The 27,079-nt window shown below is 47.7% G+C and overlaps 1 protein-coding gene across 1 annotated transcript in view; it reads right to left on the reverse strand.

Moving 5' to 3' along the window:
• Positions 1-27,079, reverse strand: part of LOC144768422 (protein-glutamine gamma-glutamyltransferase E-like) — a 370,967-nt gene that overhangs the window by 127,454 nt on the left and 216,434 nt on the right. The window contains exon 6 of the mRNA XM_078652065.1: positions 21,532-21,709. Within this exon, the coding sequence (XP_078508191.1) occupies positions 21,532-21,709 (178 nt within the window). The remainder of the gene's footprint in view (positions 1-21,531; positions 21,710-27,079) is intronic.

Consider the following 27,079-nt stretch of genomic DNA (forward strand, 5'->3'; position numbering starts at 1 on the left):
CACATCTCATATTAGCTGAAACTGAGACTGCATCCCACTGCATTTTTTTTTTATGTTTGCGCACTGGCTGGGGTGGGACCTCATCTCCCAGTATTGACCTCCTGCGTGTTTGCACATTAGCTGCTATTGATGTTTGCTCCTTGTATGCACAGATTCTTGGTCTAGGATGTTGCTAAATCTTTGACATTTTTCTAAGGCACTGTTAAACTTTGTAGCTGACTAGTGTACTTTGGCTGAGATGGAGAAAAGTATAATTCTTGTACCTGTAAAGTCAAGCTGCTCTTCCTCCTCTTTAGATGGCTACATTAAACGTGCTGTGGGAGCTTCAAATAAGGAATTAGAGCATGTGGAGCATCTCCTCTCCTGCACTTTGGTGGCGGGAGTTGGGTTTGTTGCCACTACTCCGGGGGAACTAGGACCTGAGGACTTGTGTAACATTGTGCCTGGCCCGGGTCAAGGGTCAGCTTCAGTGCCATCTTCCTCAAAATATGCCTTTTCTGTGGATCCTGGATTGATTTCTGGTACGGACACTACCTCACCACATAACAACCGCCACCCCTGCTAAAACAAAAAGGCACCAGGGGTTAAGAAAGTCCGTTCCATGTACAGTTCCTCAATCTAATCATCTAACTGAGTCTACCTTGTTTAGTTCAGTGGCTCTAGACTACTTTCATAAGACATTTTTTAACAATGTGAGGGGTGAGATCGAAAGTTTGCTTGCACCCATATGTTCTAAGCTGGAGACTATCGGGGAACTTTGAATAGGTGTTAAGAGTAGGTGTGATACCTCTACTGTTACTCGACCTACAATGCGCACGCAGGTGGCTAGAGGGCTGCTATCACATGCTATGCCAGCCCCTCAAGACTGCAGCTCAATCTCTAGTCACCCCTGGGATAGACACATGATGGCTGACCCTCCTCAAGCTTTGCTTTGCATTGTAACTCCTCACATGTGCACCCACAAGATAGGATCTCTGTGCCCAGGAGGGAGGGCGACCCTACCATCTTGAGGAGAGGTCCAAATCTGGGTAGAACTTTTATTCCTGCAAGGGATGGGCAATATCTTCAAATAGCCGCAGCTACCCAGGCAGCTAGTCGCTGTGGTAAACAACCTCCTGTGGTAACCCCTACCAATAGTCTGCCACAGGGCAGGGGGGCAGAGGGCTGCTTGGAAGAGGTGCCACCCGACTTAATATGGATGTGATTAACTTAATCCCTGCTTGCTGCCTTTATGTAGTATAGATATTGTGGCCAATGTGCCACCTTTGACTTAGACTTTAGTTGAGTAGCCAGTGCAGTTAAGGAACACAGTATTGCATTGGCTACAGTCCAAGTCTATTTTTCCAATATCTGGTAAAGATCAAATCATGATTACATATAAAGTGGGCTGGATTAGCACATCTAGAAATTATCTTGATGGGTATTGTGTCATCCTTAACTTTAGGCATCCAGAAGTTGCTGGAGAGATCTTGCATAACGCATTGTTTGATCTTCCAAGGGGGGATATATTTTGATACTTCTCTTAGGTTTTTTCCATCAACACCTATCCCAGGCACCTGTTGGTTCTGATTTTCAACCATTGGTCTTCCCTAATGCAGGTAATCATCCTTTCTCCTTTCACTTTCAAATAGGTAGAATGCCTTAAATTATTTGCAGGTGGTAGATTGACTTTTAGATGTAGTGGTTACTCACCAATATCTCTGGCTTGAACAATTTTCCAGCCCACGTTAGTTCAATTCCCTGATATGCAAACATGTCTCCAGCAGTTTTTAATGTTCCTGCTTAAAGTACTCCCCCGTTGTCTGGTAATGAGACATTCACAAGGAGTTTTAATGAATCTGATCCAGCCAACCCTTTAGCCCAATCTGTTTATATTGAGTCATGTGGCCTTGTCTCATGGAACATCTCAGGGCTTCAGAATAAGGTAACTGCCGCAGACTGGCTTGATATTATCTCTACCACTCACATAATCTGGATCCAGGAAACGTGGCGAGTTGACCATCTGCATGTTGAAGGTTTCTCTTCCCTATTTATATCATCATATGCAGTTCATGCTAAAGGGGGTTTCAGATGTTGATTTGTAACTTGCTGCCAGCTATCAATAGAAGATCTGTCACCTCTTCCCCTTACTGCTAATTTATGTTATAATCATTAAAGGGGGGGATTGAATTGATCAGAAGTCATTCTTATAATAATATGCTCGCCCCACCCACTGTAATGTTTGGTAATGCTCTGGAAGTTGAAAGACTCTTTTCTAGGGCTTTAACATTTTTCCTGTCCAAACGCATGGGCTGACTATTTTAACATCCAAAGATGTAGCCATCTGACAAGATGGATGAGTGATCTTACAAATTAGGCAGAAGTTGGGACCTCTCACTTCCTACATAGTGCAAACGGTAAGGCTTTATAAACGTTGATCCACAAACATGACCTATTGCTGGTGCATGACCATAACACTATATGTCATCCATAGATTCATACATTTGTGGGGAGAGGTGCACACTCTACAATCAACAATTTTTTCATTAGCTCCACTGTCACTCATTTAGTCTCCAAAGTTATGGGTCAAACAAACTGCTGTAAGTGACAACAACCCAAAAGTGTTTTTTATGATTCTTCATGCACATTGCCCTAAAGCCACTAACAGCTTATTAAATGTTGTCCTTGTCAGGCTGAACAGTGTACGCAGTAGATGGTCAGGAGCTGACCTTATGTGCATACTCCGAAGGTTGCTAACCTTGATGACAAATGAGTTTGATGCTTGTTCAGCCCCTGGTGTGGATAATAAGGGGTTGGTCTCTGCCTTTGAGTCAATTATTGGGGATCTTAATTTCCTCTTGTTGCATCCCACTAGGATAGGATTGTGTGATAGACATAGTTGGTTCATTCAGGCCTTCAAAAAGTTGAGGGCTGCCCTCAATTGCATCCCAAGAGACTATTCTGTCATTAAGCCTCTAAGGAAATATTATAGCAAGGCGTTAGCCTTTAGGAAAAAGGAGTTAAGGGAAAATGCTTGGTTAATTCTGGCCCCGGTGGCTGAAACTAATGATAACACTTTTTTGGGGAATACCATAAATGCCCCATTTTTGAAAAGTGATTCTATTACTGAATGAGTATCACATGTTCCTTTACAAGTTTGGATAGATCACTGTTAGATTTGGGGGTCTCTAGTTGGCACAGGTAGGTACTTGTGACAAATAGGGACCCTTGCCTCTAGTCAGGATAAGGGGATTACACTCCTAAAATAACCCATGCTCACCCCCGTGGTAGCTTGGCACGAGCAGACAGGCTTATCTCAGAGGCAGTGTGTAAAGCATTATTGGCCACACACAGTAACCCAGTGACAACACTACAGATGGATACCACACAAGGTTTTTACATCAAAAATAAGTATACTTTTTATAGAGTTACTACAAGAACATAAATGACAAAAATACACAATACTATTACTTCAAGATGGTAGATTTAGCTTAGTTCAGTTCAGTTCTTAAGATGCGACACTTTGCGTTAATGTACCTTAGGTTGCATTGCGCTTCCACGACAAGCAATGTCGCAGAAAGGGAAATGCGGCAAAGTTCAAGTACAAAGAAATAAAGACGTGAAGATCTTCCAGATGCGGCACGCTTCTCCAGGGATGCGAGAAGTTCTCAGTTCGATGCGTGAACTGCAGCGGCAACACCCTTGTTCAGAAGTGCGACGGCAACAGCTCCAACTGTGACACTCTTCTCTCACGATGCGTGAAGCTTCCACGCAATGCAACAGACTACAGCGGCGACATCCTTGTTCAGAAATGTGACGGCAGCAGCTCCGACGGCGGCGCGCTTCTCGGGTATGCGAGGCGATTTCCTCGATGCGGTCCAATGCGACAACTCCAGCGGTGACACCCTTATTCAGAAGTGCGACGGCACGCAGCAGCAACGGCGACACGCTTCCTCTTCATTGCAGCACGCTTCTCTCGATGCAGTGCAGTGCGACAACTCCAGCGGCGATACCCTTGTTCAGAAGTGCGACGGCACGCAGCAGCGACGGCGACACGCTTCCTCTTCATTGCAGCACGCTTCTCTCGATGCAGTGCAGTGCGACAACTCCAGCGGCGATACCCTTGTTCAGAAGTGCGACGTCAGCAGCAGCGACGGTGACACACTTTGATCTCGTTGCGTCACGCTTCCAGCTCCTTGCGACACGCAGTTCCTCAGAAGGCCCAAAACAGAAGCAGGCACTTCCACAAGAACTCTGGGGAGCTGGGGGTCGAAGTCTGTTGTCCCTGAGACTTCAGCAGGAGGCAAGCTCTTTTCCAAGCCCTTGGAGATCCATCACAAGTTGAAAGCAAAGTACACTAAGTTCCTTTCTCCTTCCTTTGGCAGTAAGGCAACTACTGCAGGCCAATCCCCAAAGCAGCACTTCAGCTTGGGAATAGTCTCTCCTCAGTTTCTTCAGGTTCCTCTCCTCAGTAAAGGTTTCTTCTTGTAGTTGTAGTGATCTAATTTCATGGGATCAGGGTCCTAATATTTATACTCCAAAATCCTTTGTTCTCTGAGGGGAGAGGGGCCTTTGCCCAGTCAAAACCAGTTCTGAAGCACACTCTTTACTAGACTTCTCCTTTCCTTTCACAGTGCAGGGCACGCACATCAGACGCCCCACAGGAGGAGGAGGCAGCATTGTGGAAGGCAAGTACAGTCCTGGAGCACTTTGTTTACAGGACTCCTTCTCTTTTTTCAGTGTGCAGGGCAGAGACACCAGCCGCACCCCAGGAAGTGGAGCCAGCATTGTGGAAGGCAGGCGCAGCCCTATTCAAGGATCAGGAGCAACTCTTTCCTCCCATCTAGATACAGATCTCTCTATTCACCACTGGGCTGATTCATCCTGTCTCTTGGAATCCCCCAGCCCTGTCACTCAGAAAACCAGACAAAGGAATGCACAACCTAGCAGAGGCAGGCTTGATAGGTTAGACAAGCGAATACCTACTTGTTAAAAGTGGTATTTGCAAACACAGAATGTTAAAACCAACCTCACTAAAAGATGTATTTTATCATTCTGAGTTCAGGCACACTAAACTCGAATTTCTACCATGTTCTCTGAATCAGTTAGGAATATAAAATGTAATAATTCTAACAGCCCATTCTGGCCCATGAAGAACAGTTATCAATTCAATTCAATTTATCTTTATTCGGTACTTACAAAGATACCATTAAAGAGCATAAAAATACATACAATTTTTTATAAAAGAGAAGAAAAAAAGCAGTAAAAAAGCAATTTAAAAAGAATTTTGTAAAAAAATTTCAGTTAAAAAAGAATACATCATTCATTCAGTCAGTCAATGGGGGTCTTGAACTGAATTCGGCTCAGGGTGTGCAGTTATTTCCCTGGTATTCCTTAGTCTTATGGAAACTTTGATAAAGCTTATGACACATAACAAAGTGTGTGGGTCTGATGCTTTTTGCAGAAAAAGGTGGGCTGCTTTGGCATGCTTCAGTTTTTGATTTTTCAGGATCCTAACTAAAAAGTTTTTTCTTGGCTCTGAATAAAAAGTGCATAATAAAATGAAGTGAAGGGTATCCTGCGGAGACCTAGTGTCGCAGCCGCAGGAACCCTTCGCCTCTACAGTAGATGTAAAACCAGCAGGAACCTCCAATATATGGTGAAGTAAATTCAAACGGAACCTAGTCATATAAAATCTTTCCTGCGCATTATGCATTACCGCTAGGTATGGTTCCATTTTAAGATTTGTAGAGACCACTGACCCATGTGCCACCACCGAGGGTTTTGCATTTTCAATGAGGGCCCTCTTTGTTGATGACCATGCACTGAATGAGTTTTTGACCAGTGCTTTATTCTGTGCGGACATCGACTCTGGGTCAGTAAACAAATCTTTGCAGCCAATACAGTCCAAAGTATCCTTTACATATTTGAGCCATGTGATTTGCTCCCATTTATCCCGACTCAAACAATCCATAATTATCTGTCTGCTAAAGCAAGCCTCTGGGTTTGTCCATATCCTGATCCAGGCCATGATAGGTCGAATCTTAATTTTATCCGCAATGTAGGGCTCACCCAACTCCAAGTGAGTTATATGTGCGGGGGTGCTCTGTGGAACCTTAAGAAGCCTTTTAAAGAATTTGTTTTCCTCAGCCTGTATCTGCTGCACATGGTTGGTTTTGCAGCCCCACACTTCCGCTCCATATGTCACTTTAGCACAGGATACAGCTTTATATAGGTTTAGTATCTGTTCCGGGGACCATCTGCCTAACCTCCTTCCGAATGCCATTATGGCACCCGTTGAGGCCACCAATTTTGATGCATGTTTTTCCACCAAATTCTTAAATTCTAATTTCTCGTCAAAGAGAACGCCAAGGTAGGAGAATGACTTGACTGTTCCCAACTTGTGTTTGCCTATGCTGTACGAAAAAGTATTTTTTTGGTTCCGGCCTGTAGTCATCACAAAAGACTTTTCCAGGTTTGCTGAAAGATCCAAGGAATTCATGAAGTTTACAAACCCATCAATTAGCTTTTGTAGTCCCAGTGACGTACGGGTACCGGGCGCTGGCCGATCTTAGGGCAATCCACGCCCAATTTCATAAGTTCTTTGTCCAGGTTATTTATGTACAAGGAAAACAGAAAAGGTGCTAGGATGCAGCCCTGCCGCACTCCGCTTGAGCAGGGAAATGGTTCTGTCTTCATCCCTTCGTTGTTATAGCGAACTGTGGCCGTGGTCTCCCAGTGTAGTGCCTTCAGAATGTCTACTAGATCGTGATCCACCCCCATGGAGATCATCAGGGCCCATTATTTGTGTCTGTTAACACGATCAAAGGCCGCTGAGAGATCCATGAAACCCATATGGATTGTCCCCTTAGCTGCAATGGTGTATTTGGCTGTAAGGAGATATAGATTTAAACATTGATCTGTTGTGGATCTCCCTTCTCTGAATCCATACTGTACATCAGTTAGAATATGGTGTTCCTCTGCCCAAGCTTGTAGGCGATTTAAAATTACACGTCCTAAAACTTTGGCCGTAACGTCTATCAAGGAAATTGGGCGGTAACATTGGGGATCGTCCCGGCTGCCCTTCTTGTAGATCGGAACAATAGTTGCAGAGGACCAAGAGCGAGGCAGCCCTGCCACTACTGCCTCGTTCAAGACCCTGGTAAGAACGGGTGCCCATAAATCAGTATAGCTCAAATAGAGATCGGGAGGAATACCGTCGGGACCAGGCGCTTTGTTTTTTGACAGCCCTTGGATAGCTGATTCTGTTTCTTTTAGCGAAAACTTTAAGCCTACAGTTGTTGGTGGTTTAGACCCAATTTCTTGTGGTATGGCCCCCGTGTGATTGTAAAGACCACAATAATGATTTCGCCAATGCTCAGGAAGAATAGTGTGTACTATGTCTGGTCCTCTTGGGTCTTTAAAACTTGGGTCATTTATGATCTTCCAGAAGGCCGACATATCCCTCCGCTCAGCTGCTTCCCTTAAGTCCTCCCATGCTTGGTTTTGTAGGGATTTTTTACGTGTTTTCAGGGCTTTTTTATACGTGGCTCTCTTTCCTGCAATCATAACTTTATCTGTCGGTTGATCAGTGAGGCTTTTTTTTAGGTCTTTCAATGCCTTAGTACAATCGTGGTCAAACCAACGTGGGGTCAAGGGCTGTTTGGGTCCTGTTCTTGTTGTTGATTTCAACAAACTGTCTACAAGTTTGGCAATTTCCTCAAATGCCCTAACCACACTAAGACCGCCCATGGTTTCGTCCAGACATATTTGCAATTGTTTTTCACCTCTCGTCACTAGGTCAAGATAAAATTTGTCCCCATTTATCTTGGCCCATTTCAGCCTTCTCCCTTGTGATGTTACCTGTTCTAGGGCCTCGGGTACACCCGCTCCCACTCTGAGATTCATGCATATAAAGTCCAACTTCAGTGGGTTATGATCACTGAAGGGGCTTAGAATGATATCAAAGTTTGTGATCCATTTTTTAAGTGTTGGGGACACCATTATAAAGTCTATATAGGAGTGGCAACCTCTTCCTTTGTACGTTGGGTTGGGTTCCTTCTTGTTATCTATCTTTATGAGGTCCATTATGGGCAATAAATTATGCCTATTGATGAAATTCTCCATCTCCTTTCCTTCGATGGTATGGGCAAAATGGGGCCCCTTTCCCTCCGTACACCGTGACCAATCCTTATTTATGGGTCTTAGTTTTCCGCACAGGTGACAGTTGAAATCCCCTGCTAAGATGGTATATGGTAAACCCTTGGTATGGTTTGCTGAGGATAAAGTTTTGAAATAGTTATCCAGTTCTTGTAAGGTTTTATTTCTAGCCCGTGTACCCACCGAGTTGTACCAGTTTATCAGGGTAATTTTAAAACCTTTATGTGAGAAGCCAATTGCTTGCATATTTGTAGAGTCGCACTTTAGGTTTGACCAGTGTCCCTGACTGCGAAGGTCCACGTATATGATTAGTCCGCCCATAGCTCTACCAGATGGTGTTTTTACTGCAGGGACCCCAAAACTTTTAAACCCCTCTAATGGAAATTGGTTGGGGTCGACAGACCAAGTCTCCTGTAGACAGATAATATGGAAATTGGTTACAAACTCTCTCCACTCCTTCACATTATGTTTGGCTGCTATCCCTGCAATGTTCCACGATAAAATTCTGATCCCTTGCTCGGCCTCCGTTTTTTGTTGACCAGCAGCCATATGGTAATTGACTGGTGCCTCTTCTGATACCACTGGTGAGCCCATTGTGTTTGGTAAAGAACCTTCCCAGGACACAGTGTTCTGCCCAGACTTTGAATTGACTTTAGTGTGCACTACTGGAGATTCATCAGTAAGTACACTAGGAGCCCTTCTTTGCTCTACTAAGGTGGTAAAAGGCGAATGGCCTAATTGTCGCCTTCTTTTCATGGCGCTCTCCTCCGTCAGACCTGGGTTGCATTCCCTGTTTTGTTGAAGTCAATCAACATTGTCCAAAGTGCAGAACCTATTCCAGTGTGCGTGTATTGCGGCTATTGGCTCATAAAAAGGGGGTGCCTGCCAGGGGGTCTGCCAATTTCCTTCTCTATGGAACTGCATGGGTTGTGGGGCCATGTTTACGCGTGGCCTATTTATGTACGGTAGTCCATGATTTGTAAGTAAGGGATAGAAATATGATAACGGTAGAGGGTGTATATTTGTCTGTAGTCCCATCGAGGGGGAGTTACATATGTGGGTAACTACCGAGGTGTCCCTGAAATTAATTGTAATTACATCCCCTGCCACCGTTTTTGGTCCATTTCCTATCCATTGCCCCCTTCTTACAGATAATATTTCCCCCGACATGTGTAAAGGCAATGGTTTGTTGGTCCTAAGCCATTGAGCACATTTGTTCCTTAGCTCCCCTTCATGTTCTCTTTTGCCTTCTTTTAGGGGAGGTACTCCTGTTAGCACCACTACATATGGTAGTGCTTCTGGTGGTAAATTGATGGAGTGAAACCGCACTCCAGGTTTTATCTCTAGGGGTGTCTGTGGGGGCGTTAGTTTTAGGTTGGGTGGAATTTCCTGTTGTGACTTTGCTTTCACCGGCCTTAGCTAGTGACTTAGGGCTTTTTCCATGATTTTTATTTTCCTTTGATTCTACACTCTTTGTGTTAGTCGTTGAATGTGTATTGGTTGTCGCTAGCATTTTATCTTGTGGATTGTTTGCTAAACTACCAGTATTGGAGGGAGAGATTGTCTTGCCCTTGTTTGTATGCACTTCAGCCCCAGATCCAGAGTTGTTGTTTGGGTTATTTGGGGCTGTGGTTAATACTTGGGGCACCTGTCTAGATGGTCCTATCACTCTATTATTAATGATAGATGTTAATCTATCCAATTTAGCCGTTAGGGGCTTAAGCTGTGCCCTGATGGTCTCCTCTAGTTCTGCCTTTAGGTCTGACACCATATTGGCCACCCAACAGGGTATGCAAGATACGGTGTTAGCCATTGGGGTTATCAGAATATGGTTGGCCTTTGCGTTCTCTTTGCCCCCCTTTTTATTAATCGACTTGCATGTGCTCTTTTTCCTGCACTTTTGGGCGGGCTTTCCTGGGTTACTAATTTGTGCGATTGCCCGAGGGGACTGCTCTAAATTTGTAAGATCTGTGACTCCAGCCGTGTTATTTGAAACATTAAGGATAGGCTGTGCACAGGGAAGCTCTACATACGAGGAGGTTAAAGAGAAACTAGCGTCTGGGTTGTCTAATAGTGATATCACCTGGCCCTCCTCTGTGTCATGAATAGCTACTGTGGGTGCTAACGAGAGTCGCCTTTCTGTATTCTCAATCGCTGTTGCCACTACCCCAATTGTCTGTTGCAGCATTTTATCTATTGCTGTTAAAGTGGGGAGAGGCTGTGATTGTGGGTTGTCGACATTCTGTCTGGTGTTTGATCTTAAGGTAGGCATTTTACTTATTTTAGATCCCTTCTTCATATTTCAATCGTGACGTCCTCTTTATAGTGTGACTCAGGTATTAGATTGTATAATTAGGGCAGGAAGGTCCTATACCCCCCAGTATGCCCAACTGTACCTTATATGCGGTGAGGCGAAGCGGGCCAACAGATGTTAGTAATGTGGCCCAGCCCAGCCTTGTAGGGCCGTAGAGGGCCCGCCCTTTGCCCGGGCTTCGCCCGGCGCTCCCTCGCGCTCCCGCGACGCGGGTGTGGCGCGTCTGTTTTATGCGCCAGTAGCGCGCTCGCAGGTCCCGCCTTCTCTTCCTGGTCACGGGTCCCGGGGCAGCTGGGAAGGGTAGTTCGTCTACCCTCTCGGTCCCCCCCTCTCAGCGCCTGCAGCAGTGACAGAGGCGGAGGGAGACCGGCGCGGTACACCCGCAGGGGCTCCGCCTCCAGCAGCAACACTCGTGGCAACCTGGTCGGTGTTTCAAAGTACCTTTAGTAAGACCCCCGCTCTGCCGGTGTGGCGCGTCTGTTTTATGCGCCAGTAGCGCGCTCGCAGGTCCCGCCTTCTCTTCCTGGTCACGGGTCCCGGGGCAGCTGGGAAGGGTAGTTCGTCTACCCTCTCGGTCCCCCCCTCTCAGCGCCTGCAGCAGTGACAGCGGCGGAGGGAGACCGGCGCGGTACACCCGCAGGGGCTCCGCCTCCAGCAGCAACACTCGTGGCAACCTGGTCGGTGTTTCAAAGTACCTCTAGTAAGACCCCCAGCAGTCAAGCGTTTACACACTTACAACTTATGCCGAAAATGCCGAAAATCCCCTTTGTAACAAAGCACTAAAGTACTTTATATGGCAAACAAGTGCAGCACCAATTGTTTGCTTTCCCGTAGCTCACCGTTTTCCAAATATCACGCAAGTCTCAGCAGCAGAGGTTTGCTTTTTACAACGCTAGCAATAGCGTCCCAGCCGCCACCTTACAGATCTCCTCCGTCGGGCTCAAACCAAAAACCAACAACCGGCAGGACCACAGCTGCGATGCGTCTGCCGGCTAACGGTCGGACACTCCCTGCAAGGTAGCCTGCAATAGTGAAAAACAAAAATGGCTGTAATTCACTATTAGGACATGCCACACACACCAGGGCTTGTCCTATCTTATACTTACAATGCACCCTGCCCTTGGGCCTACCGTTGGGGTGACTGATATGAAGAAAAGGGAAGGTTTAGGGCCTGGCAAGTGGATGCACTTGCCAAGTCAGCATGACAGTACCAGACTGCACGCAGGCTCTGCAATGTCAGACCTTAGACACGTTTTACAAGGCTGTTTCTGTGGGTGGCACAACCAGTGCTGCAAGCCCACCAGCAGCATTTGGATTTACACACCGTTGGCACACTCAGTGCACTAGACTAGGGTCTGACAAGTAAAGCAAATAGCCAAACATTGATTAATACATCAATTTACAATAGGAAGCACTTGCACTGTGGAATTGAACAGCAGTGTCACAGTGCCTAAAGCATCTCACACCAGCAAAAATACATGAAGCAACAGCAAAAATGGAAGGGAGACCCACGTCAATGGTGTCAGGTCTAACACGTGTACCCTCCAGCTGAAATGTGGGGAAAACTACCCTAATTCCTGGGAGTTCTCATCACTAAGGCAGAAAAATCTGGACAGACCATCAGCGTTGGCGTGTTCTGTACCAGGGCGGTGTTCCACCATAAAGTCCATACACTGTAGGAAAATCGACCACCTCAACAGCTTTGGATTCTCACCCCTCATTTGCATCAACCATCTGAGGGGCCTGAGGTCTGTCTGAACCTGGAAGTGAGTCCCAAACCGGTATGGTCTCAGCTTCTTCAGTGCCCAGACCACAGCAAATGCCTCACGCTCAATAGCACTCCACCTCTGTTCCCGTGGAAGTAACCTCCTACTAATAAAGGCTACAGGTTGATCTAGGCCCTCCTCGTTCATCTGCGACAGAACAGCCCCCACACCATGCTCTGAACGATAAACGCACTTGAAAAGTTGGGTACCAGGAGCACGGGGGCCATGCATATGACAGCTTTCAGGGCCTCAAAAGCTTTCTGACAGGTGTCATTCCAAATCACCTTCTTGGGCTGCTTCTTGGAAGTCAGCTCTGTCAAGGGTGCAACAATGTTGACATACCCCTTGATAAACCTCCGGTAATACCCCGTGAGTCCTAAGAAGGCTCTCACCTCTGTCTGGGTTTTGGGTGGCTCCCAAGCCAGGATGGTTTGAATCTTGGGTTGTAGGGGCGCCACCTGGCCGCTCCCAACTTGGTGTCTCAAGTACACCACGAACCCTGCCCGATCTGGCACTTACTCGCCTTGATCGTGAGGCCTGCCTTCCGCAGCACCTTCAACACTTCCCAGAGGTGGAACAGATGTTCCTCCCAACTGGCACTGAACATCGCAATGTCATCCAGGTAGGCGGCAATGAACTCATCCAGTCCAACCAACACCTGGTTGACCAACCTCTGAAAGGTGGCGGGGGCATTCTTCATCCCAAAGAGCATAACACGGAACTGGAAATGCCCATCTGTTGTGGAGAATGCTGACCTCTCCTTTGCCCCATCAGTCAAGGGGATCTGCCTGTACCCAGATGTTAAGTCAAACTTGCTGAGGTACCGTGCAGCCCCATGCCGATCAATGAGCTCATCAGCTCTGGGGATGGGGTGCGCGTCAGTCTTTGTGACTGAATTGAGCCCTCTGTAGTCTACACCGAACCGGAGTTCGAGTGTGGCACCCGGCGCTGCAGCCTTCCGGATCAAGACCACTGGGCTGGCCCAAGGAATGCTAGAGGACTCAATCACCCCTAGCGCAAGCATCTTTGAGACCTCCTCTTTGATGCAAGCCCTCACCCTGTCAGTTATCCCTTAAGACTTGTGCTTTACAGGTAAGTTGTCTCCTGTGTCCACATCATGGACGAACCACACTGTGACACCAGGAACCAGGGAGAACAGATCAGAAAACTGTCCCAGCAACTGGCGGCAGTCATTCTGTTGCTCATGGGTCAGGGTGGAAGAGAGGTTAACACCATCCACTGACCCATCTTGCTCTGAGGCTGACAGGAGGTCAGGAAGAGGCTCCTCCTCCATCCCAGCTTCTGTTGCCAAGAGCATGCCCACTTCATACCTCTCTAAGTGGGGTTTAAGGCAGTTGACATGTAGGAGCCTCAAGGGGTTCCTAGGAGACTGCAAGTCCACCAAGTAGGTCGCTGGACTCTTGCACTCCACAACCTCAAAAAGTCCAGTCCACTTATCTTGGAGCGCACAGGACTCGACTGGGGCAATGACCCACCCCTTCTGTCCAAGTTAAAGCTCTAACAGAGGGCCATTCTGGTCATACCATCGCTTCATCTCCTCCTGGCTGGATTCCAGATTTGCCTCAGCGAGTTGCCTGAAACGCCTAGTCTGGTTCCTGAAGGCCAGCATGTAGCTATATACATCCTGGGGAGGTTTCCTGGGAGATTGGTTCCAGCCTTCTTTGACCAGACTCAGAGGTCCTCTGACCGGATGTCCATAGAGAAGCTCAAACGGACTGAACCCTAGAGATTTCTGTGGCACCTCCCGGTATGCAAAGAGTAGGCACAGTAAGAGGATGTCCCACTTATGCCTCATGGGTTCCTCAAGACCCACTATCATGCCCTTTAGGGTCCAGTTGAACCTTTCAACCAGCCCATTTCCTTGGGGGTGGTAAGGAGTGGTGAACTTGTAAGTGACACCTCACTCCTGCCACAGGGACTTCATATACTTGGAAATGAAGTTGGTTACCCAGTCAGACACTACTTCGCGAGGGAATCAAACTCGGGAGAAAATTCCAATCAGTGCTCGTTCCACCACGGGGGCCGTCACTCAACTCAGAGGTATGGCTTTTGGGTACCGGGTGGCATGGTACACCCAGACCAGGATGAACCTGTTGCCCATGGCTGTCTTGGGGTCCAGTGGCCCCACAATGTCAATTCCCACCCGTTCAAAGCAGGTACTGACCACAGGGAATGGCTGGAGAGGAGCCTTGTGCTTCCTCCCACTCTTACCACTTGCCTGGCAAGTCTGACAGGTCCTGCAATGAGTGTCTGAATTCTTGCGCATTTGGGGCCAATGTAAGTGGGTAACAAGCCTTTCAAAGGTCTTGTTCTGCCCAAATGTCCTGCTAATGGCACATCATGAGCCAGTCCCAGTAGGAAGGCTCTGAATTTCTGGGGTCCCACCAGCACACAGGCTGACCCAGGTTCAGCAACCTTAGGCTCACTATACAGGAGATCATTCACCCAGTAAATCCAATGTGATCCTTACTGATCACCTGCTGTCTGGCTTGCAGCCTGTTGCCTCAAGCCCTCAAGAGAAGGGCATTCTTTCTGCTCCCTGAAGAATTATTCTCTGGAGGGGCCTCCTTCTTGCTGCCAATGGGTCAGCTCAGGCAGGTCCCCCAGTTCAGCTACTTGCTCCCCGTAGGCTCCAGTGCATCCCCCTCAGGGTCTACCTCCTCCTGGGCCGTGAGAACTTTGGGGCCGGTTTCCCACACCCCCGCCACTTCTCTATAAAGCAGGTTCCTGGGCCTCCCTCTCAGGTTCCAGGTCCTCTTGAGAACCCCTACTGGCTGACATTGACCGGGTGGCATGGCGGGCCTCACAGCTACCAGAAGAGTACCAGAGATGCCCCCCCCCACACTCAAAGGGAACCTGAGCCATTGGACAATGACTCTTTGTGTTGTCTGCAGCAACAACTCGGCAAAATGCACGAAGGATAATCTGCTCTTGAAACACCAGGGGACACCTGATAGCTGTCGCACTGGCTCCTGTATCTCTAAGAGCCTCAATCTTTTGGCCATTGATGGTCACTCGCCGCCCATATTTCTAAGTTTTCCTGGGCAGCTGAGCTTCTGAGACCATCTCAGAGTCTCCTAAAGAGACTAAGGTCATCTGTGCGGGACCCCACCCACCTTGGACATCAATCTCCTCCCCCAAGGCTACACTAGCCATCTGGGTGACTAATAAAGAAAAGGGAACGTTTATGGACTGGCAAGTGGGTGCACTTGCCCAGTCAGCATGACAATACCATACTACATGCAGGCTCTGCAATGGCAGACCTTAGACACATTTTACAAGGTTGTTTCTGTGGGTGGCACAACCAGTGCTGCATGCCCACCACCAGCATTTGGATTTACAAGCCCTGGGCACACTCAGTGCACTAGACTAGGGGCCTGACAAGTAAACCAAATAGCCAAACATGGAACCACTGATGAATACATCAATTTAAAAATAGGGAGCATTTGCACTGTGGCACTGAATAGCTGTGGCACAGTGCCCTAAGCATCTAACACCAGCAAAAAACATGCAGCAACAGCAAAAATGGAAGGGAGACCCCAAGCCAATGGTGCCAGGTCTAACAATCAGTGTGAAAGGGTCTTTGAACCTTTAGTCGATAACTTGTCAAGGCTCAGCTTCCTGACCCCTAAAGAAGCAAAAATGAGCCCCATTTTTAAGAAATGCATTCCCTTGGATATCGGCCTGGATGAGGTCCTCGATGCTTTGAAAGGTTGTGCTAAAGGTAAAGCCCCAGGACCCGAGGAGCTCCCAGTTGATGCTTTCATTGGTATGGTTGAAAAATGGGGCTCAATTTTTACTAGAGTTTTCAATGCGATGGCAAAGGTTTCAGCACCCTCTACATGGGCTAGTTAAATGTTTTCCCTATGTTCAAGATGGGGGACAGGTACAACCCAAAGTGCTACTGCCCCATTTGCCTCCTGGATTCATCTGCAAAACTCCTGGACAGGGTTGTGTGGCAGGGACTGGACGACTGGGCATATGATTGATAATTTCTTTCTGTCAGATGCCCAATACGGATTTAGGAAGGGAATTAGGACAGTGGAAGAATACGTAAATCTCAAACTTCTGATTGGGAAATACACAAAGGCAAAGCCAGCATTCTTTACTTATGTTTTTGATCAAGTGGACCACTCAATTCTATGGCATATCCTGATTTCATATGAGGCTCCTAAAAATATTGGTTGTCTTCTTTCTCGGCTGTATTAGAATCTTACAGCTATGGTACGATATTGTCCCACCTGAGAATATTACCCCTCTTTTAGGTTTATGAAGGCGTGAGACAGGGATGTGTGTTGGCCCCATTTTTATTTCAACTTTATGTAAATGGTGGAGATAATATTCTTTGGTCCTGGCATGCCAGTGCACCAACCGTTGCTGGTCACATGGTTCCCATCTTCCTGTATTCAGACGATGTGGTCCTATTATCTAGGATCACTTCAGACTGCAGCGATTAATGGACACCTTTGTGGGATTCATGGAATTCAAGAAATTAAATATCTGCAAAACTAATACATTTGTAATGTCTTGAGGTAAAACTCCAGAGAAGGCTGGGCCTTTTTTCTTGGAGAGCACATCCATTCCAAAGGTGAATTCCTTTAGTTATCTGGGCATTCTCTTCCCTAGTAACGGCTCTTGGGTCCAACACATAGAGAATGCCCAGCTCAAGATGTGTGAGGGTGTGTTTAAGTTCTCTTGCAAACTTGCCTCTGCTCTATAAGGGATTTGATTACCATCTACAAAGCAAGAAAGAGCACTAGCAGCCTCTACTTACGGTGCGGTGTGTGGGGTCAGATGTCTAGCAGCTCTTTACAGGCTCAGAAAAATGCAATTTTTAGGTGCCTTTTGTGTACTCCCCCTTCATCGACATCTTCCATTATTCATAAGTGGGGTTATTTCACTTGGATAACACGTGTGTACTCAAAGCATATTTTACTGTGGCATTCAATATGGGTCAACCCCGAGATAGAATGTACTAAGTCAATGATATGGGACTGTCTAACATACAATTATGCTTTCCAAATCCCGTGGTTGTCTTATATTTATGACACCTTTAATTTGGCGTTCGTTTTCTTGGGCTGCAGGAGTGGTCTTGAATTTCTATGCTCCACAGGTCGTAGGGGAAGATAGTTTTATCTGTTGTGTGGGCAGAAAAAAAGAGCCCTTGATGAAGCTAGGGAACCCCTGCTTGTCACATATTTGTCATAAGCCTTGCCTGCGGGTTTCAAAATGAATTTGTCCTTGGTGTCAAATACAAATCATTTCTTTCTGACTAGACTGCGGCTAGGCATTGTACATCACCTCATAGATTTCCCCATCATTAACCAATGGCAAAGAGTGGCTGTTCCAAGCCCATGGGACGGAATCTCAAAACAGAACACTCGGCACTCTATGCTTTTTTGCGAATTTTATTTGTGCTTAAGGAAGTACTTTTTAAAATAAATTTTCATTGCACACAGTATCAGGGACCACAAGCTTGCAATGTATTTTTTGTGCCCTATGGAGTTCCCTGCTGTATGTTTTAGTGTCATCTCTTATATCTGGAAAGCAATATGTGCTAGGAATAGTATTTCTGATTAATTATAGCACTGTTTGGTGAATGTGGTACTGATCCTTGGACGTATATTTGAATGTTTTATATTGTCTTATGATGTATTGCATTTTAGCGATTGTTCTTTTATGGCCTTTGATGCTAGTGCAGTAATGAAGATTTTGAATGGAATCACTTCCTGTGTCAACTTTATTATGCAATACCTGCATTTATTTAACACATCATGTTTGATTTATTAATTACACACTATGAACCTTTAATGTAAAAGTGGAGAGAGAAAGAGTTTTCCATTTATAGTCTGAATTGCACAAAGTGAAACCAGGAAACCTTAGATGAACTGTGGCTTTCCCAGCTCGACCAAATTGTGCGAATGTAGACAAATACATTATAACACTGAGGCCTCATTTTGCTTCATCATGACATTTGAGAGTACCTTGATACATATGACTTCAGGATGTGCTCTACACAAACAACTCTCTTGTTAGATTTAATACACTATAATATTGTCCCCTTGTATACCAACAACCTAGGACACATAGAAGTAGCACATTACAAAAGACTCGCCCCTCAGTTCACTAATATGAAACAATCATTTGCAATGCAACAGGTCTCGCATTCATGCGAGTTTGAGCTATTGGCATTGTAATAGACAACGCCTTTTATTTATGTATTGGGTTTTAAAACATAAATAGAAGGCATTGTCATTTACAATACTAATAGCACAAACTGTCGCAAATGCGATATCTTTTGCATTGCAATAAAGGGCCTTCTCGACCGCTTGGTAGATTTTAAATATCAGAGGAAGAAACTGGCCTGTGACGTCTTCAAAGTAGTGATAAATAGTGCAGTGAAGAAGGTGTGGAAGTGTTGTAAATTACACAGACTCAAAGTGTGAAGTGAGAGTTACATATGATCCGAGTTATAAACACTAACAAAGCGCTCCAACACCTTTCGCTCTGTGATTATACTGTTGTGGCTCAGGAGGAAGAGCAGGAGGGGGGGCTATTTCCTGCCCTCTCCCTGATTTGAGTGTGCAGTGTGGCACAGCGTAATGTCAATGCTATCTTTGGGCTAATAAGAAACACTCCAGCTGTAGTAGGGCCCTGGCTTTACCTCCTGGTGCAGGGCGGGCAGTGCTTTATGGTAGGCATGGAAGGCGGGAGTTATGGTCTCGGCTGTATCTCTGGCCTCATACAGTGCCCCTCCTATTACCAGTGAGCGAGAGGCGCTGAGGTAGTGGTATTGGTTTTGGTGGTGGTCGTGGTATTGGTGGTGGTGGCATTGGTGGTATTGGTGATGGTTTTAGTATTGGTATTGGTGGTGGTGGTATTGGTATTGGTGGTGGTGGTACTGGTATTGGTGGTGGTGGTGGTGACATTGGTGGTATTGGTGGTACTGTTGGTATTGGTGGTGGTGGTATTGGTGGTGTGGTATTGGTGATGGTGGTGGTATTGATTGTGGTGGTATTGGTGGTGATGGTGGTGGTACTATTGGTGGTGGTGGTATTGGTGGTGGTGGTATTAGCGGTGGTGTTGGTATTGGGGGTGGTGATATTGGTGGTGCTGTTGGAGTTATTGGTGGTGGTGGTCTTGGTGGTATTGATGATGGTGGTATTGGTGGTTGTGGTGGTTTTGGTGGTGGTGGTATGGTTGGTGGTGGTGGTATGGGTGGTGGGGTATTGGTGATGGTAGTATTGGTGGTAGTGGTATTGGTGGTGGTATTGGTGGCATTAGTGGTGGCTGTGGTGGTATTGGTTGTGGTGGTATTGGTGGTGGTGGAGGTGGTGGTATTGGTGGCAGTGGTATTGGTGGTGGTGGGGTATTGGTGGTGGTATTGGTATAGGTGGTGGTGGTATTGGTGGTGGTGGCATTGGTGGTGATGGTGGTGGCGGTATTGGTGGAGGTGGTGGAATTGGTGGTGGTGGAATTGGTGGTAGTGGTATTGGTGGTGGTGGTATTGAGGGTATTGGTGGTGGTATTGGTTGTGGTGGTATTCATAAAACAAGCTTTTGAAAACAACCTGTCAGGGCATTGTCATTTACAATACTAACAGCTCAAACCCTCGCAAATATGAGACCTTTTGCATTGCAATAAAGGGCCTTCTCGACTGCTTGTTAGATTGTAAATATCTGAGGAAAAACCGGCCTGCAACATCTTCAAAGTAGTGATAAATAGTTCAGTGAAGAAGATGTGTAAGTGTTGTAAATTACACAGACACAAAGAGTGAAGTATTGGTGGTGGTGGTATTGGTGGTGGTGGTTTTGGAGGTGGTGGTAATGGTGGTGGTATTGGTGCTATTAGTGGTGACGGTGGTGGTATTGGTTGTGTTGGTGGAATTGTTGGTGGTATTGGTGGTATCGGTGGTGGTGGTGTTATTGGTGGTGGTGGAAGTGGTGGCATTGGTATTAGTGGTATTAGTGGTATTGGTGGTATTGGTGGTGATGGCTTTAGTGGTGGTATTGGTGGTGGTGGTATTGGTGGAGGTGGTGGAATTGATGGTGCTGTTATTGGTGGTGGTATTTAGGGTGGTGGTGGTGATGTTAATAAAAAAGGCTTTTGAAAACAACCTGTCAGGTGGCTTTAGTACAGATGACATGTAACACAGATGTGCTATTGTCAGCTTCAGCCCATTAGCACAGGAGTATGTGCTACCTGGAATTCACACAACTTAATTTGCTTATCATTTCTAAATCCATTTTACATGGGGGGGAGTTTAAACAGACACAAGATAATTCCGGGTTAAAGCAATTGAATGCAGGCACCAGTGTAACCGGGGCGGCTGAGCTGCTTAAAAGAACACCAGCGGTTTCAGCTGAAGTAGCACATATCCAGCCCGCAATAAGAGAAACTCAATAAAGTAAATAGTGCTTACAGAGTAAATACGGGGGCATTTGGGGCACCCGAGAAATACAAGTGAGCTGAAAAGACAGAACACACAAAAATATTTTGCTGATGTAATGGAAATTTCTGCTGGAGGTAACGTACATGCAGCACACTCTTTTTTTAAATCAAACGTAATAGACAAGAATGATAACTTTCTCCCAAAAAAGTAGGAACTGTCCAACGAATGTTGAGACAGGTGGTAACTATCCGAGCAAAGTGCCCTGTGGGAAAAAGCATCACTAGTTGTTAGTTTAAGCATACTACAACAACCCAGCACACTCCTACCGTGTAACAACCAAGTAAAGGGGACAGTAACCATGGGAGGATACAAATGATGACATGGTGATACTAAGGAGGGACTAACAAGCCTAATAAGGAATCAAACACCAGTATTTACGAAGGACAAAGACAGAAGCCAATGAAAAATATGGGTGGGGCTTATCCTCCATACTCTACCTACAACAGATTGCCAGAGCAGCTCTTGCACGCTGGCTCTGGCTCGACCTAAACAACAAGCTGATGGAAGCAATGCTTGACATAATCTCGGTCACTGGCAATCAATCTGAGTGGCATTCCAGACCATTGTTTTTTTGCCTTTTGTTAAATTCTAGAGGGAGAGACACCCACCTTAGGAACAACATAGGCACATACAGGTGGTATATGACAGCTGATTCGCCCGCTTGATTTACTAATGGCATCTTTGTGAAGGTGATCAGTGAGAAAGAATGTTTCTAAGTTCCTCTTGAAAAACTATCAGTTCTAATAAATGCCACATAATGTGGTGATATACTCTTGTTTACTACTGTGGAACATTTGAAAGAAGAATTCTATTTTCAATGTTGCCACTTAGTAACATACCTGTGCAGGTCACACCTGCGAAGACCCAGCATTGTCCATATTCAACTGGTGAGTAGCTATGTTGGCCCCACTCTCGCAGAATGGCTACACTTCCATTCCAGCTGCTAGGATCAGTCCCATCTGAGTAATCACCACTCCAATCTCCCACCAAAACCCCATCATCATCTTGGCAATTCACCTGAACCAGTAAAAGAGAACACAACTTCAGTCAGAATGGCTATAGTGATTTTAAAAAGCACAGGACATTTATTCAAAATTTGCAATTGATAAAAAAGTGGAGAAATGTATAACATGCATTGCACAGTGTCTCTTGTGACTAGATCCTCTTGAATTCCTAAGAGGATTGGAGACCTCCTGTGAAAGACCTCACACATCCACAGATGGTACAAAAGTATGAGAGGGACAATGGGATACACCTGGCAGCCTCAAACAATGCTTTTTATAAAATAAAAAACAGTTCAGAAGAATAAAAAGAATGGGGTTGACATGTTTAGTTATTGTGGACTACACTAATACTGTTAATGAAAGCAGAGAAAATATTGGGGGAGATTTACAAAATGTTCACACAACACAGTGCAGCAACCAAAGTTGCAGTGTTGTGTTGTATGAAAGTGAAAGGAGATGGCAGAATAACGAAATTTGTACTACAACATGGTGCTGGTTTCATCCAGCCCATGAGCCGGCACACTTTAGGCTCCCATGTGCCAACCCACATGCTCTTCCATCATGTTGCAATACTGTGTGCATTCAGTTATGCATAGGTTTTGTACTGAAGGAGGCCCTTCTAGTACAAAAACATTCTTAATAATGTTCCTACTTTGAGTGTGTGCTGTGCAGCGCCACACAAATACAACGTTAGGAAAATGAGTCTTAAAAGTGCTCCACAGTTAGAGGGTGCCATTTTTCAGTGCAAATCTGTGGTTACAATTGTTACAAAACCCAAGGATTTATACTAAAGGCACATGGATCAGTGCGTAATTTGAGCTGGTTTTAGTAGGTGTGGCCCACAGGCACTCATTTTGTGGTAAGCTATATGGAAAAAAACGAGATAAATAAAGTAGGGATGAAAAAGAACCAAACACAGTGAGAAAAAGGATAATGGATCTATTGGTGGATGAAAGAGCCCTGAGATGGAATAAAAACTATGAATTCTTGGTACTCGATGCAACCAACATTTGATAGTGCTTGCAGTAAGCTTTTGAACAAAACTTTGGGGCACAGCACTCACTGCTTTGCAAAGTAGGCACCACCATATGTGGTTGCATTGGAGCACCCATTGTACAGCCCTTGATGCAAAGTAGCACACAGGAACATGTAGCACTACTGTTCATTACTTTAGGCAGCTTGTTTTTTTTAAAGTTTTTATTATCATTTCTCATTACATCAGTACATTTGCAGTCAAATACATTACAGTAATATTCGCAATCAACTCTGCTGCATGCAGTGTTACAACCGCTATAATCCACTTATTTTGATTCTCAATGTACTTACGGTACAAATTATAGCATAATTTTATATATACCAATTGTCAACTGTTATATTGTTACAACATGTAACCTGTAACATATCCCCCCGCCCTCCCTTCTCCCAAGGTCGTGTTGTAGTGTGTCATTTCGGGAAGAATGGATGACATCATTCTCTGTGGTTCACATTTCTATGGAGTCCTCAACTATGGAAGATACTTGTAGTGTCGGCACAGCTATTGCCTCCCTTATTCCTGACTGGAATGTGTCTGTCTCTTCTCCCAAAGAGTCATTCTCTTTAGAGATATCAGATATCATGAGATACCAGGCCCTCGCATCTTCCTCAAGTTTTTCTAACTTTTCTCATTCGGAGAAGCTCCGTCAATGCCCACTTCCATGTATCTTTAACCCAGTTCTCAACCACAGGGGGGTCCAGGCTGAGCTTTAATTGATATTCTTCATTTTGCTAACACCAATCCCAACTGAAGAAATCTCCTGCTCAATTATTTGTTCTTGGGCACGGGGAGGAGTCCCAAAATCACGGTCCCAATATTAAGCGGTATTTTCCATCCTGGGGCGGTCTGCAAACTGTCTACCACTTTCTTCCTCAGGACACCCCCGCACCGCACGGCCCTCCAGCTGTGTCTGTGCCCCCTCGCTGCTGCTCGTAGTGCCGTTTTCTGCCGTTTTACCTCCTGTGCCCTGTTACTGCTGCTCTTGCCTCTGCTGTATTCTGTATCTTGTGTGCTAATCTTGTGTTGTATATTTTTCCTTGTTCCTTGACCCCCCTAGTGTGACCCCTGCTCCCCGCTTCCCGCCGCCGTGACATTGCGGCCCGCCCCCTTTTTCTTCTGTGTCCACCCCGCTCCCGCCTCCCAGCTGCCCCTCCCTCCCACTTCGCCTTAAATGGAGACTGCGCGGACGCGCAGCGGTCACGCGCAGCGGGCGCGCCGATTGTGCGCCAAAGGCAAGCCCGTCTGCGCCGGTCCGTGCCTGGACCGCGCCCAGCACCAGGACCCCTGGCCCCAGAAGATGCCAGCCCACACAACGGACTTACGACTCCACCACCCTCAACGCACTCAACGCCGGCCGGAACCCCGTCTGCTACCGAGCCACCCCGAAACGCACCCACGGACCCTTCACCTCCCTAGCCTGCAAGTTCTCCTGCCTCCGGACCTGCACCGCTCCCGCCAAACCGAGCCCCATCAACAACCACCTCAGGTGCATCCTGCTCAACACCCGCTCCGTCCACAGGCACGCCATCGAACTCTGGAACCTGCTCAACACAACAGCACCAGACGTTGCCTTCCTCACGGAAACCTGGATGAACGCCTCCTCAGCGCCCGACATCGCCATCGCCATCCCGGACGGATACAGGATCACCCGGAGGGACCGTGTCAACCAGACGGAAGGAGGCATCGCCATCGTACACAAGAACACCATCCGCATCTCGACCAACTCCGACAACACCTTCACCGCTGCCGAACACCTCCACTTCCAGATACACACCGACCCCAAGACGACCCTCAGAGGCACCCTCATCTACAGACCCCCGGGACCTCGCACACAATTCAGCGAAGACATCGCAGACTCCATCAGCCCGCACGCCCTCCCCTCCGCTCACTACATCCTCCTATGGGACCTCAACTTCCACCTGGAGAACAACAATGACAACAACACCACCACCCTGCTGGACAACCTCGCCAACCTCGGACTCAAGCAACTGGGGAACACCCCCACCGACTATGCCGGCCACACGCTTGACCCCGTCTTCTCATCCAGCAAGCACATCTCCTTCAGCCACTCCACCGGACTTCATTGGACTGACCACAGCTGCGTCCACTTCAGCTTCAGAAGAACCACGACCCCCCACCACCCGCAACAGGTTCCTCGCCGGAGCTGGAGCAAGATCACCGCCGAGCAGCTCACCGCCTCCCTCAGCCAGAACCCTCCCACCAGCACAAGGGACCCCAACAAAGCAGCCAGCAACCTCACACAGTGGCTGACCGCCTGCGCCGCTGACCTCGCACCACTAAAGAACCCTCCCAGCAGACCCGGCAGCAAGAAAACCCCCTGGTTCACTGACGAACTCAAGGACTCCAAGAAGAACTGCTGCACCCTTGAGAAAGCCTGGCGCCACAACCAGACCACAGACAACAGGACCGCCCTCGAGCACGCCACCCGCAAGCACCACCAGCTGATCCGCGCCACCAAGAAGACAGCACTCAAAGAACGACTGGACAACAACGCCCACGACAGCAAGGATCTCTTCAGCATCGTCAAAGAGTTCTCCAACCCCAGCGCCGGAAACAACGACATCACTCCCTCGCAAGGCCTCTGCGACTCACTCACCTCCTTCTTCCACCACAAGATCGCCGACATACACAACAGCTTCGGCGCACAGACCACGCACCCAACCACAGAACCAACGCCCGCCACCACCACCCTCTGCAACTGGACCCCGGTCAGCACCGAAGACACCACGCGCACGATGAACACCATCCACTCCGGATCCCAAACCGACCCCTGCCCCCACCACGTCTTCAGCAAGGCCGACGCCATCATCGCACCCCATCTCCAGGACATCATCAACACCTCCTTCCACACCGCCACCTTCCCAGAGAGCTGGAAGCACGCCGAGCTCAGCGCCCTCCTGAAGAAACCAACAGCGGACCTCACCGACCTCAAGAACTTCCGCCCCATCTCGCTCCTCCCTTTTCCTGCTAAGGTCATCGAGAAGACCGTCAACAGACAGCTCGCCGCCTTCCTCGAGACTAACGGATCCCTCGACCCCTCACAGTCCGGTTTCCGAGCAAACCACAGCACCGAGACCGCCCTGATCGCAGCCACCGATGACATCAGATCCCTGCTCGACAACGGGAAAACAGCGGCCCTCATCCTCCTGGACCTCTCCGCAGCGTTCGACACTGTCTGCCACCGCACCCTAGTGCAGCGCCTCAGCAACATCGGAATCCAAGAAAAGGCACTGGAGGGGATCATCTCGTTCCTCGCCGGAAGAACCCAGAGAGTCCTCCTCCCCCCGTTCAGATCCGAGGCCACCGAAGTCATCTGCGGCGTACCACAAGGATCCTCACTCAGCCCAACCCTCTTCAACGTCTACATGAGCCCCCTCGCAGCCATCGCACGCCAACACAACCGCAACATCATCTCCTATGCCGACGATACCCAGCTGATCCTCTCCCTCACCACTGACCCCGCCAGAGCCAGTCTACACGAAGAGATGAAAGACGTCGCCGAGTGGATGAAAAACAGCCGCCTGAAACTGAACTCAGACAAGACGGAAGTCCTCATCCTGGGATCATCGCCCTCCGCCTGGGACGATTCCTGGTGGCCCCCTGCCCTGGGCACCACTCCTAAACCAACGGACCACGCATGCAACCTCGGCTTCATCCTGGACTCCTCCCTCTCGATGACCAGACAAGTCAACGCCGTCTCCTCATCGTGCTTCAACACCCTGCGCATGCTCCGCAAGATCTTCCGATGGATCCCCACCGAAACCAGGAAGACCGTCACCCAGGCACTCGTCACCAGCCGACTGGACTACGGGAACACCCTCTACGCCGGAACCACAGCCAAACTTCAAAAAAGACTCCAACGCATCCAGAACGCCTCCGCACGACTTATCCTGGACATCCCTCGACACAGCCACATCTCCGGCCACCTGAGAGACCTGCACTGGCTCCCCATCAGCAAGAGAATCACGTTCAGGCTCCTCACCCATGCACACAAGGCTCTCCACGACCTGGGCCCAAAGTACCTCAACGACCGCCTGACCTTCTACACGCCCACCCGCCAGCTACGATCGACCAGCCACGCCCTCGCCTCCGTACCACGCATCCGCAAAGCCACCGCCGGAGGAAGATCCTTCTCCTACCTGGCAGCCAAGACTTGGAACTCCCTCCCCATCCACCTTCGGCTGACCCAAGACCACCTCTCCTTCAGGAAGCAGCTCAAGACCTGGCTGTTCGAGCAGTGACGTACCCCTCTCCCCCAGCGCCTTGAGACCCTTCCGGGTGAGTAGAGCGCTGTACAAATGCCTTGATTGATTGATTGATTGGTGCAAG

The sequence above is a fragment of the Lissotriton helveticus genome, chromosome 7 (assembly GCF_964261635.1).
Source record: "Lissotriton helveticus chromosome 7, aLisHel1.1, whole genome shotgun sequence".
In the NCBI taxonomy this organism is placed as follows: Eukaryota; Metazoa; Chordata; class Amphibia; order Caudata; family Salamandridae; genus Lissotriton; species Lissotriton helveticus.